A 12810-nucleotide genomic window follows, 5' to 3' on the forward strand; every position below is an offset into this window, starting at 1 on the left:
AGGGTTTTGTAGTGATATTGCTTTTTCCCGTATGTGTAGTACATTTTTACCTACTCTACGTTATCCTATATAAGTATTTATCTATTGACCAGTACCAGAAGGTGCGCCACAATTTTATAAAACCTTGTTGGTGATAAATATTTTGTATTAACGCTATTATTTTGACTTCAAGGGTGTGATAAAGGGATTCAAAGGAGAATTGATACATGTTTACAACAAGCATGATGGTGCCTTAAGGAGGACAGAATGTTTTGGCCATTTGAAAGAAAATAGTAACATTGTACTATTGGGAGATTCACTAGGAGATTTAACGATGGCTGAAGGAGTGCCTAATGTGGAAAATATACTGAAAATCGGATACCTCAATGATAAGGTAAGGGGATCGCTGCTTCCTTATGAGCGTTGCATATGATTTCTGCAAGGGTATGTTCACATGGCTTATTTTCGGCCGCTTTTCGGGCTGTAAACGGCCCAAAAATCGGAAGCAGAACGCCTCCAAACATCTGCCTATTGACTTCAATAGGAAAAACGGTGTTCTGTTCCGATGGGCCGTTTTTTTGCGCGGCCGTCCTCGAAAAAGTGCATTTCAATTCTTAGGAAGTTTTTGGAGCTGTTTTTCATAGACTCTATTGAAAACCGCTCCAAAAACGTCCTTAAACGCCGTGAAAAACGCGAATCGCTTAAAAAACGTCAAATCAGGAATTGTTTTCCCTTGAAAACCGCTCTGTATTTTCAGACTTTTTTGAGTTTGCGTGTGAACATAACCTAATTGTGAAGGCCTTTTATTTTCACATTGACACCCAATGTAGAAAAACAAAATGTAGTGTGTCGCAAATCTAAAGGTTGGGGGGCAGAAACATCCAGAATTGTATAATTAGCTGTCCATAGGGGTATAACTAGGGTGCAAAAAGGAACCTAGTTTGTAAGGCTGAAAAAAAGACAAATTCAACCAGTTCCGCCTATTCGCCTGCAATGTTGATCCAGAGGAAGGCAAAACCTCGTCTTAGGGGAAAAAATCCTTCCTGACTCAAAATATAATCAGAATAAGTCTCTGGATCAACAACTCCTCTTCAGTAATCTAGTAAACATAACTTGTAATATTATTACACACAAGAAAGGCATCCAGGCCACTCCTTGAACTCTTTCAGTAAATTCACCATAACAAGTTCCTCTGGCAGCGTTTCAAAGTCTCGCTGCTCTTACAGTAAAGAATCCCCATCTATTTTGGTGTAAGAACATTCTTTCCTCTATACATAGAGGATGCCGCCTGGTTATAGTTACAATAATAGTTCATGAGAGAGTGGACCAGGGGTCTGTGCACTTCTTCCTCTAGTCAGCCCTGTAGCTTTGTGACAATCATTTATTCAATGTCACCAAAAGAGCTGCCTTCATTCTGCAGAATCCTGTCCACTAAGGCCTCATGCGCACGACCGTAGCCATGTGCACGCCCGTGGTTTTCGGGTCGGCCGGCTGCAGGCTGTCAGCCGCGAGCCGCCCGCAATTCGCGGGCCATGCACATTATTTTCAATGAGCCCGGACAGCAGAACACGGCCGTAATAAGACAGGTCTGTTCTTTCTGCGGTCCAGGCTCCGGGGCCATGCACGGACTGTAAAAACTATGGTCGTGTGAATGGGCCCATAGAAATGAATGGGGCCGCAATTCTCCCGTGTATTTTCGGGGGAATTGCGCCCGCAAAAACACGTTTGTGTGCATGGGGCCTTAGGTGACAAGTCTGTTTAAGTACTGGTTTTCCCTATGAAACCCTAACTCTGGAGCACCTTTAGGTCTTGTCCACACGTAACGGAATTGCTGCAGAAAATGTCTGCGTTTCCGCTAAAACTATCAGACATTCCGCAGCAGAAAACCCGCACCATTTCCTGTGTTTTTTTACTTCAGAAAATTGTGTGGATTTTGCTGCGTCTTTCTCAATGTTGGCAGATGGTGACATCTCCTCTGAAAAAAACACAGCCATTCAGTCCACTTTCCTCAGCGGGGCTTGAGATGCTGCGGTACGAGAAAATACGCACCGCAGGTGAATTTCTGGACAAATTTTACGCAGCGTGTGGGTGAAATTTGTTAAATCTCACCCACTTTGATGCTACTGTATTCCGATGCGTATTTTCCGTCCTCCATTCCGGGCGGAAATTAGGCAGCAATTCCGTTACGTGTGGACAAGCCCTTACTTGGAACTCTGCAGTGTGCTGTTCCTTTGTTAGGCTATGTTCACACGCAGTGAGCAAAAACGTCTGAAAATACGGAGCTGTTTTCAGGCGAAAACAGCTCCTGATTTTTAGACGTTTTTTTAATAACTCGCGTTTATCGCAGCGTTTTTTGGAGCTGTTTTTCAATGGAGTCCATGAAAAACGCCTCCAAAAACGTCCCAAGAAGTTTCCTGCACTTCTTTTGATGAGCCGTCATTTTACGCACCGTATTTTGACAGCGACGCGTAAAATAAAGGCTCGTGGGAACAGAACATCATAATTCCCATTGAAAGCAATGGGCAGATGTTTGTAGGCGTATTAGGAAAGTTTTTTCAGGCGTAATTCGAGGTGTAAAACGCCCGAATTACGCCTGTAAACACTGCGTATGAACATACCCTAAGGGTATGTTCACACACAGTTTTTCGGGCCATAAACGGCCCGAAAAAACGGCTGAAGTATCGGAAGCAGAACACCTCCAAACATCTGCTCATTTATTTCAATAGGAAATACGGCGTTCTGTTTCGATGGGGTGTTTTTCAAAATGGCCGTAAAAAAGAAGTGCATGTCACTTCATCTGTTTTTGGAGCCGTATGTCATAGACTCTATAGAAAAACAGCGCCAAAAACGGCAGTTAAACGCAGCGAAAAACGTGACTTTGATTAAAAAACTTCTGAAATTCAGGAGCTGTTTTCCCTTGAAAAAAGCTCTGTACTTTGAGACTTTTTTTATTTTGCGTGTGCACATACCCTTGTTCCTCCTGGAAATGTATGAATAAATTGAAAACTGGATGTTACCATTCCCCTTGTCAATGGGACGTATCCCTACATAGTCTGCCACTGTGCGATCTGGGCTGACCGTGTAGGGACGTATCCCTACATAGTCTGCCACTGTGCGATCTGGGCTGACCGTGTAGGGACACACCGTGTTGACAAGAAAGGTAATGCTCAGGAACGTCACAATACAGAGTTTTAAGAATAGAAACTCTCCAGCATTATTATCTCATGGGGAATGCAAGTATTGACTACATGTCAGACATGAGACCTGTCAGAGCTGAAAACCCCGCTCATATGCAGTAAAAAATCAGCATGGATGTAAGAGCCTGCTGCATTTCTATGTGAGGAGTGAAATCCGCAGCAATCTGAATGTGACACAGGACTTCATGCCTCCGGATTGTGGAAAATATCCTCTGCATGTGCACAAGGCCTTATGACTCTTTCAGGCCCCACATTATTGACCCATGTATTAGCACGGATGGTTTTGTTTGTATTGACATATTAGTAAATGTCACTTATGTCTTTTTTCCCTTTTTACAGGTAGAAGAGTTGCTAGAAAAATACATGGACTCTTATGATATAGTTTTAGTTCGAGATGAAACTCTGGACGTGGCGAACTCGATTCTACAAAAGATTCTTTAATCTAAACAGATGGAAACCATTGCAGCAGATAGGACACATGCCAACTGCTTACCTTTTCTAAATTCTCATTTTGCGATTTTTTTTTTTTCATTTTTTTTTTATTTAAATGTATTTAATATCATTTTGGACTATGAAAAGCACCTTACCTTTTAGCACTGTGCTGCTTTATTATACCTCCGAGTCTTGTTTCTGCAACACGTCCATCACCTTTAGCCTACACAAGAAATCTGCTTGGAATGAAGCTACCCAACCTAGAATGGAAATCTTTCTAATGAAGAGTTTAAGGCTGGGTTCACATGGAGTTTTTTGCAGTTTGGAATTTTGAGGCAGATTTTCCTCTGCCTGCACGCCGATTTTCGCTGCGTTTTTCACCCACGGCCATTGAGCGCCGCGAGCATAGAACGCCACGAAATACGCTTTCTATGCCTCCCATTGATGTCAATGGGAGGTCCGAGGTGTAAATTCCCGAAGATAGGGCATGTCCCTTCTTTCTCCCGCGAGATTGTTATTCCGCTCACGGAGAAAAAAACGCATCCGCCTCGCATTGAAATAAATGAAAGGCATTTTCGGCCGTGTTTTGGCGCGTTTTCCGCGTAAAAAAACTGTGTGAACTCCCCCTAAAGGTGTAAAGATTTGAAATGTATCTTTATTTTCATATGCACTATTGGGTGTAGTATTTTTTTTTTTTTTTCATAAGCATATATGTTTTTGAAGGCCAAAAATGTGCGTGTTTAAAAATGCTGTTTGTACAATCTTTTTATGTATTAAAACATCCACTTTATTCATGGAATATATGTACTGAACTTCAGTTGCTTTTTTTTTTTATACTGTGAGGCTGATCATTTTCCTGAACAGTTTTCTTTCTATAGGTTTTGTTGCAGGTTTTAAAACTTCTTTTAGGCTGGTTTTAGACAGCAGTTTCAGACCGCCGCTTTTTAGCTTCCCTATTATGGCTCCAACATCCAGATCCCTCAAGGTTCCACTGAACCGAACTAAAATCACCATAGGTTTCTATGGTAATCTAAAAAGTAGAGTTGGCTCGAGTAGTCCACATCTTGTGGTCCTAATACAAATGCTGAAATTGCTTCCCCCACCTCTCACTGACCCTCTGTGCGGTCATTGACAAACTGCTGTGTCAATCACTGGCCTGAAAGGCAGGGGAATCGCTCCCCTCATGAATATGCCAGAATTGTAACAGTCCCATGTATTCTTTCAGTGCTCATATTAGTCAAATTGGTTAATAGGAGTACAGACCTGAAGCTGTAATATGCTGCCCTTAAATAGCCAGATCCGCATTAAGTTATGGGTTGAGGGTAAAATTACAACAACAGAATATTGAGGTAGAAGTTGGATATTAAAAAATTCGCTTTACTTCTCTATTTTGGTTGGCTCACCCCAGACAATGGTGGCATGCCACTTGGATTTTACACCAATGTCCGATCAGGAATGTCTGACTGCTATGACCCCCTCATCACTAGAATGAAGTGGCAGCGGTGGTGTTAGTTAGGTATTCAGTACGTTCATATGCCCACAAATAAAAAACAAGTGATGCTGACCGCAGATGAAGTGGCACTTCATTGCTGTAATATCGGCGGGGGTCTGCTGATGTGAGTGCCATATCCTAAAGATTTGCCATTAATATGTTGGGTGAGCCAACACCTTTAGGGGAAAACTGGAAACAATGTTCATATGTTTTAGAACCCCATGGTTCTGTTCAATCACCGTAGTTTAGCACAGCCAGGAGGTGCCGGCATTACGTATGAAAACTGCCTTAACCCCCTTAATGACCAGCCTATTTTAGACCTTAATGACCAAGCTATTTTTTACGTTTTTCCATCGTCGCATTCCAAGAGCTATAAAGTTTTTTATTTTTGCGTCGACATAGCTGTATAAGGTCTTGTTTTTTGCGGGACAAGTTGTAGTTTTTAATAGCACCATTTTTAGGTACATATTTATTGATTAACTTTTTTGGGGGGGGATAGAAATTTTGCCACTTTTTTGCGTCCTAAATCTACGCCGTTTACCGTGTGGTATAAATAACACTAAGTTTATTCAGCGGGTTGTTACGATTGCAACGATACCAAATTTGTATAGTTTTTGTATGTTTTACTACTTTTACACAGTAAAAACACTTTTTTTTTCAAAATGATTTGTTTTTAGGTCTCCATATTTGAAGAGCCGTAAAGTTTTTTTTATTTTTTCGCCGATGCACTTGTATGAGGGCTTTTTTTTTTGCGGGAAGACTTGTAGTTTTTATTGGTACCATTTTGGAGTAGATGCGACTTTTTAATCAGCAATTTTTCCGTGGTTTTTTATATCATTTTTTACGACATTCACCGTGTGGGTTAAGTAATGTAATAGCTTTATAGTCGGGGTCGTTACGGACGCGGCGATACCAAATATGTGTAACTTTTTAACTTTATTTTGTTTTTTTAATACTAAAGCAGTTTGTAAGGGGAAAAAGTTGGTTTTTCATTTTTTTTTCACATTTTCTTTTTATTAACTTTTATGAAACTTTTTTTTTCACTTTTTTACTAGTCCCACTAGGGGACTTCACTATGCGATCCTCCGATCGCTATTATAATACACTGCAATACTTTTGTATTGCAGTGTATTACTGCCTGTCCGTTTAATACGGACAGGCATGTTCTAGCAGGCATTCATTACAGGCAGACCTGGGGGCCTTTATTAGGCCCCCGGCTGCCATGGGAGACACAGACACTCGGCGATCTTATCGCCGGGTGTCGGGATGAGAGGGAGCTCCCTCCCTCTCTCCAAAACCACTCAGATGCGGTGTTCGCTATCGAGCACCGCATCTGAGGGGTTAAACGGGTGAGATCGATACTTATCGATCTCACACGGCAGAGCAGGGACGCCCTAGCCCTCAGCTACCTCTAGCATCTGAGAGCAGGGAGATTTGACAGCTCCCTGCTCTGTTTACTTATTCCGATGCCGCGACGTAAAAAGTCTATGGCATCGGAATAAGGCCCATTAGTGACCGACGTAAAAAGACTATGGGCCGGTCACTAATGGGTTAATGGGGTTGTCCAAGGTTTAAAAAAAAAAAACAAAAACAAAATCAATCTCCGTTTTTTTTAAAAACACTGCAATTGCAGCTCATCCCTATTAAAGTGAATGATGCTGAGCTGCAATACCAGACATACCCCATGGAGAAGAGTGGCGCTGTTACTGGGGTAAAAATATGAGCAGACCCTTTTTTCGAATCCTGGACAACTCCTTTAGGCCTCATGCACACGACCGTATTTTTTCCCACCCGTAAATACTGGCGTAAATACGGGTCCAGTGTCACGTATTCGACCCGTTTTGCACCAGTATTTACGGACCCGTGCCCGTAAATACGGTTCTGGTGTCACCAGTATTCCACCCGTATTTACGGGCACGTTTTCGATGCAAAATTGCACTGCACTAATCGGCAGCCTCTTCTCTCTATCAGTGCAGGATAGAGAGAAGCGGCAGCCCTTTCCAAGGTAAAAGTAAAAGAAATTCATACTTACCTGGCCGTTTCTTGGTGACGCGTCTCTCTCTTGACATCCAGCCCGACATCACTGGATGACGCGGCAGCCCATGTGACCGCTGCAGCATGTGATTGGCCTGTGATTGGCTGCAGCGGTCACATGGGCTGAAACATCATCCAGGGGTGTCGGGCCGGATGTCGAGAGGTACGCGTCACCAAGGCAACGGCCGGGAGACCGGACTGGAGGAAGCAGGAAGTTCTCGGTAAGTATGAACGTTTTTTTTTTTTTTTTTTTTACAGGTTGCTCTATATTGAGATCGGAATTAATTGTCCAGGTTGCTGAAAGAGTTACTGCCGATCAGTTAACTCTTTCAGCACCCTGGACAGTGACTATTTACTGACGTCGCCTAGCAACGCTCCCGTAATGACGGGTGCACACATGTAGCCACCCGTCATAGACTTCTATGGGCTGCCCGTGCTGTTATTACGGCCTGAAATAGGACATGTTCTATCTTTTTCAACGGCACGGGCACCTTCCCGTAAGAAAATGGGAAGGTGCCCGTGGCCAATAGAAGTCTATGAGCCCGTTATTAAGGGTCGTAATTACGACCCGTAATAACGGGAGTTTTTACGGTCGTGTGCATGAGGCCTTAATGTGATATTAATCCTATAGCTAAAAAACAGGATGAAGTGGTAGGATCTGGCTAGTGATGACTGCAGTATATAAATAGATCTACTAAGGCTATGTTCACACGGAGTATTTTGGGGGAGGAATATCTGCCTCAAAATTCCGTTTGGAACTTTGAGGCAGATATTCCTCTCCCTGCACGCCGATTTTCGCGGCAATTATCGCGCCGTTTTTCGCCCGCGGCCATTGAGCGCCGCGGGCATAAAACAGCGAGAAATACGCTTTCTCCTGCCTCCCATTGAAGTCAATGGGAGGTCTGAGGCGGAAGCACCCGAAGATAGGGCATGTCGCTTCTTTTTCCCGCGAGGCAGTTTTACTGCTCGCGGGAAAAAGACGCCGACGCCTCCCATTGAAATCAATGGGAGGCGTTCTCGGGCCGTTTCTGCCGAGTTTTGCGACGCAGTTTCCGCGTCAAAAAACTCTGCAAAATACCCCGTGTGAACATAGCCTAAGAGAGTGAACACTGTATAAGGTCTCATTTACAACACAGATGCTCGTGTGATCAAGACTTTACCACAAAGCAGAGTTTCAGTTCTTTTTATTTATAAAAGTTGATCATTATGCACTCATGAACGTTTTATTTAGTTGTTTAAAGGGAACATCTCACCAGCATTTTAGCTATAAAGCCTACAATACCTGGTGAAAGTGGGTGAAAAATCATTGTCATCTAAGCTATAAATATGTTCTAAGTAAGCTCTGTAGCTTTAGTATTCCGTTTTTCAGTGGTCCCACACCGTATACAAATGAGCAGAAAAGAGTCAAATCTTCATCTGAAAAGAGTCAGATTTTCATTCCTCCAGCATCTGAATGGACTTCACCTCCTTCTTTTTGATTGACAGCTCCTTAGCCAGTCAGGGCCGGACAGGTGCCGGTGGTGGGCGGGGTTAAGAAGCTGAGTCCCAGAGGGAAAACTAATTACCATAAAAGGCGGGAAAAGTTTAAACGACTACATTTACTGACAGAGGAGGACTTCAGGAAAGAAGAGAACAGGAACGAACTCTGGACAGCTGCGGCCATTGAGGGGTCAGGCGAGTTTAACAGGTAAGATCTCGATGACAGGATCCCTTTAAGTTCAGATTGTAACCAGGTAGGCATGTTTACAGGTGTGAGTGTTGCAGCATCCAGCTACTGCCATTGTTGACGTCAGTAGCCACAAATTGCCCTTCTTAGGCCTCATTCACACGACAGGGTCCGAGTGTCGGCCGGGAAAATCGGCCGATTTTCCCGGCCATTTTGCATCCGTTTTGCATCCATTCCGGGCCGAGTTGCTGTTTTTACCGGCCCATTTGGACCCGATTTGCATCCGTTTTTTTCCCTGTCCGTTTTAAAATCGGATGAATTTCATTTAAATTTGTTGCCACACACAGCCCTTTGTAGATAATGCCACAGCCCCCCTGGTAGGTAATGCCACCCAGCCCCCTGTAGGTGATGCCACACAGCCCCCTGTAGGTGATGCCACACAGCCCCCTGCAGGCGATGCTACCCTGTCCCCTGCAGGCGATGCCATCAAGTCCCCTGTAGGTGATGCCACCAAGTCCCCTGTAGGTGATGCCACCCAGCCCCCTGTAGGTGATGCCACCCAGCCCCCTGTAGGTGATGCCACCCAGCCCCCTGTAGGTGATGCCACCCAGCCCCCTGTAGGTGATGCCACCCAGCCCCCTGTAGGCGATGCCACCCAGCCCCCTGTAGGCGATGCCACCCAGCCCCCTGTAGGCGATGCCACCCAGCCCCCTGTAGGCGATGTCACCCAGCCCCCTGTAGGCGATGCCACCCAGCCCCCTGTAGGCGATGCCACCCAGCCCCCTGTAGGCGATGCCACCCAGCCCCCTGTAGGCGATGCCACCCTGCCCCCTGTAGGCGATGCCACCCTGCCCCCTGTAGGTGATGCCACACAGTCCCCTGTAGGTTGCACCCATCCCCCCCCCCTCCAGGAGAAGTCACTGACTTCAATGTCCATATATGGACAGTGTAGTCACTGACTTCTCCTGAAGAGGAATTCCCTGCCACAGGTCGGGAATTCCGCTTCAGAAGTGAGTGACGTCACTGTGTCCATATATGGACAGTGTAGTCACTCACTTCTCCTGTAGCGGAATCCCCGGCCATAGAGTTGGGGATTTCGCTGCAGAAGTGAGTCACTTCGCTGTGTGCATATATGGACCGTGTAGTCACTCACTTCTCCTGTAGTGGAATCCCCGGCCATAGAGTCGGGGATTCCGCTGCAGAAGTGAGTGACATCGCTGTGTCCATATATGGACAGTGTAGTCACGCACTTCTCCTGTAGCGGAATCCCCGGCCATAGAGTTGGGGATTCCGCTGCAGAAGTGAGTGACATCGCTGTGTCCATATATGGACAGTGTAGTCACGCACTTCTCCTGTAGCGGAATCCCCGGCCATAGAGTCGGGGATTCCGCTGCAGAAGTGAGTGACATCGCTGTGTCCATATATGGACAGTGTAGTCACTCACTTCTCCTGTAGCGGCATCCCCGGCCATAGTCGGGGATTCCGCTGCAGAAGTGAGTGACTTCGCTGTGTCCATATATGGACAGTGTAGTCACTCACTTCTCCTGTAGCGGAATCCCCGGCCATAGAGTCGGGGATTCCGCTGCAGAAGTGAGTGACATCGCTGTGTCCATATATGGACAGTGTAGTCACTCACTTCTCCTGTAGCGGCATCCCCGGCCATAGAGTCGGGGATTCCGCTGCAGAAGTGAGTGACTTTGCTGTGTCCATATATGGACAGTGTAGTCACGCACTTCTCCTGTAGAGGAATCCCCAATCCCCGGCCGGGGATTGGGGATTCTGACTCCTACAGCGAGCAATAAAAGACCCTCCTCCTCCTCCTCACATGCACTCTGCACTGTGAGGAGGAGGAGAGAGAGTGCGCGAGCGACGGTAGACCCGGCCATCACTCGGGACACATTCCGGTGATGGCCGTGTATTACCCGGCCCCATAGACTTCTATGGGAGCCGGGCGGCCGGGCACCCGGCCGAAAATAGAGCATGTCCTATTTTTTGACGGCCGGTTTTCCCGGCCGTCAAAAAATCGGTCGTGTGAATAGCCCCATTAGGGGTCTATTATTCCTAATGCAGCCGGGTGCCGGCCGATTTATGAACGGCCGGCACCCGGCCGGGAAACCCTGTCGTGTGAATCCCGCCTAAGGCTTCGTTCACATCTGCGTTAGGCTGCGGTTCTGACGTTCCGTTCGAGCTTCCCGTCAAAACGGGGCCATTAATTTCACCGGAGTATTAAAATAAAATCTGTCACACAATGCAGGACAGAGCCGTACTTTTTATAGGGTAGCCCGTGTTTCCTTCAAACCATAATTCTGCTAATCAAAAAGTATTCCCTAAGCAAATACTTTTTATCTGCTTCTTAGGTGAAATTCACACTAACGTGCGCGTTTTGCACATGCAAAAAACGCTGCGTTTTTTGCGCGTAGCAGTTCCATGTGACATCAGTGTTTGGTGCGTGGCTGCGTGTCTTTTGCGCATATGGCATCGTTATGACACGTAGTTTTGAGGTTTATAAACGGAAATGAAGGAGGTACTTTTATTATTCCCTTCATTTCTTCAACAACTGTAGCGCGAATCACGTGCGGCATACTGCGTCCGTGTGCCGTGCGCGGTTTTCACGCACCCATGGACTTCAATGGGTGCGTGAAGCACTAAAGTATAGGGCATGCTGTGAATTTCACGCAGTGGACACGCTGCATGAAAAACACGGAATGTCTGAACGGCCCCATTGACTAGCATAGGTCCGTGCGACGTGCGTGATTTTCACGGACGTGAACTACTCTCGTGTAAATAAGGCCTTAGCCTATGTTTCCCCTATATGTCCAGGGGAAGAACTGGCAACTGGGTGCCTTCAAATCCCCATGAGCAGGAAAAAACCGCTGTCTGTAAAAAGCGTCATGCTCTTCAGGCGTTTCTGTCTCGGACATCCCATTGACATCAATGAGAGGCAGAGAAAGCTGTTTGTGCGTTTTTTTTGCCCGCGGACAAAAAATGCAGCAAACACAGTGCAGGCAGGTCAAAATCAGCCTCAAAATTCCAGAAGGAATTTTGAGGCAGATTTTTCAGCCTGCAAAAAAAAACTGTGTGAACTGGGCTTAAAAGTGGGACAGCAGCGACACGCTGTTATTATCAGTGTAGCATTTCTGTGCCGCATCCAAAACCCATGAACTCAAAGTTTATCAGCAACAGGTTATAAAAAGAACACCATGCAATAAAGGAAACCTGTCACATTGTAAATGTCTGATCTGTGGGCAGCATGTTCTGGAGCAGAAGTAGCTGGGCACATTGCTATATAGATGTGTGGTAAAAGATTTACACCGGACAGAAATGCTGCAGATTTTATGTGGGGAAAATCCAAGCGACTGTACAGTTCCAGCCATGTAGATGAGATTTGAACAAATGTCGTCCACGTGCTGCTGTACATTTTCTGGATGGAAATCTGAGTGCGCTGTAGATTTTCAAATCTGCAGGATGCTCGTTCTGTTCTGGATGTTCACTACACATAAAACCCTGTTCAATATAGAAGGGGTGAAATCCGCAGCAAAATCTGCACATAACACATGCAGACTTTGCTGCGGAAATGTTGTGGAAGATCCAGTCCAGTGGGCGGTCTCAACAATTGATTGACAGCCTTCCCGATAGGAGTGTTAATAGCTGCCAATCACTCAGTAGTACCACCCACTAGAGGGAGCAGGGATTGAAATCAATAATTTCCAGGATATGATTTATATTGTTCCATACAATTATATATCAATCTGCTCAGCTCCTCCTGCTTTATAACATGCTGTCCAAAGATCGGACTGCATATTTGAAGTTTTTATTCTACATTCATCCAGCCTTCATCACTTATTTCTAGTAAGGTAATTCAGCTAAGTGTAGTGCAGTCTCTGAAAAAGAACACCCATGTTTTTGTGATCGCATACAAGCCCTTTAACTGAGCGGAGCCCCTGTAATGAAACCTCCCCCCCCCCCGACCGAAACAGCGGTGTGTGGCGTGGGACTGCAAACTTAATGAC

The 12810-nt window shown here is 45.6% G+C and overlaps 1 protein-coding gene across 3 annotated transcripts in view; it reads left to right on the plus strand.

The window, feature by feature from the left end:
• The window catches only part of NT5C3A (5'-nucleotidase, cytosolic IIIA), a 66715-nt gene extending 63006 nt beyond the window's left edge, over positions 1-3709 (plus strand). For all 3 annotated transcript variants that reach the window (XM_075828531.1, XM_075828532.1, XM_075828533.1), the window contains exons 8-9: positions 173-373; positions 3516-3709. In XM_075828531.1, coding sequence (XP_075684646.1) covers positions 173-373; positions 3516-3617 — 303 coding nt within the window. In that variant the 3' untranslated portion in view covers positions 3618-3709. The remainder of the gene's footprint in view (positions 1-172; positions 374-3515) is intronic.
• Positions 3710-12810: the final 9101 nt, after the last annotated feature.

The sequence above is a fragment of the Rhinoderma darwinii genome, chromosome 5 (assembly GCF_050947455.1).
Source record: "Rhinoderma darwinii isolate aRhiDar2 chromosome 5, aRhiDar2.hap1, whole genome shotgun sequence".
Classification (NCBI taxonomy): Eukaryota; Metazoa; Chordata; class Amphibia; order Anura; family Rhinodermatidae; genus Rhinoderma; species Rhinoderma darwinii.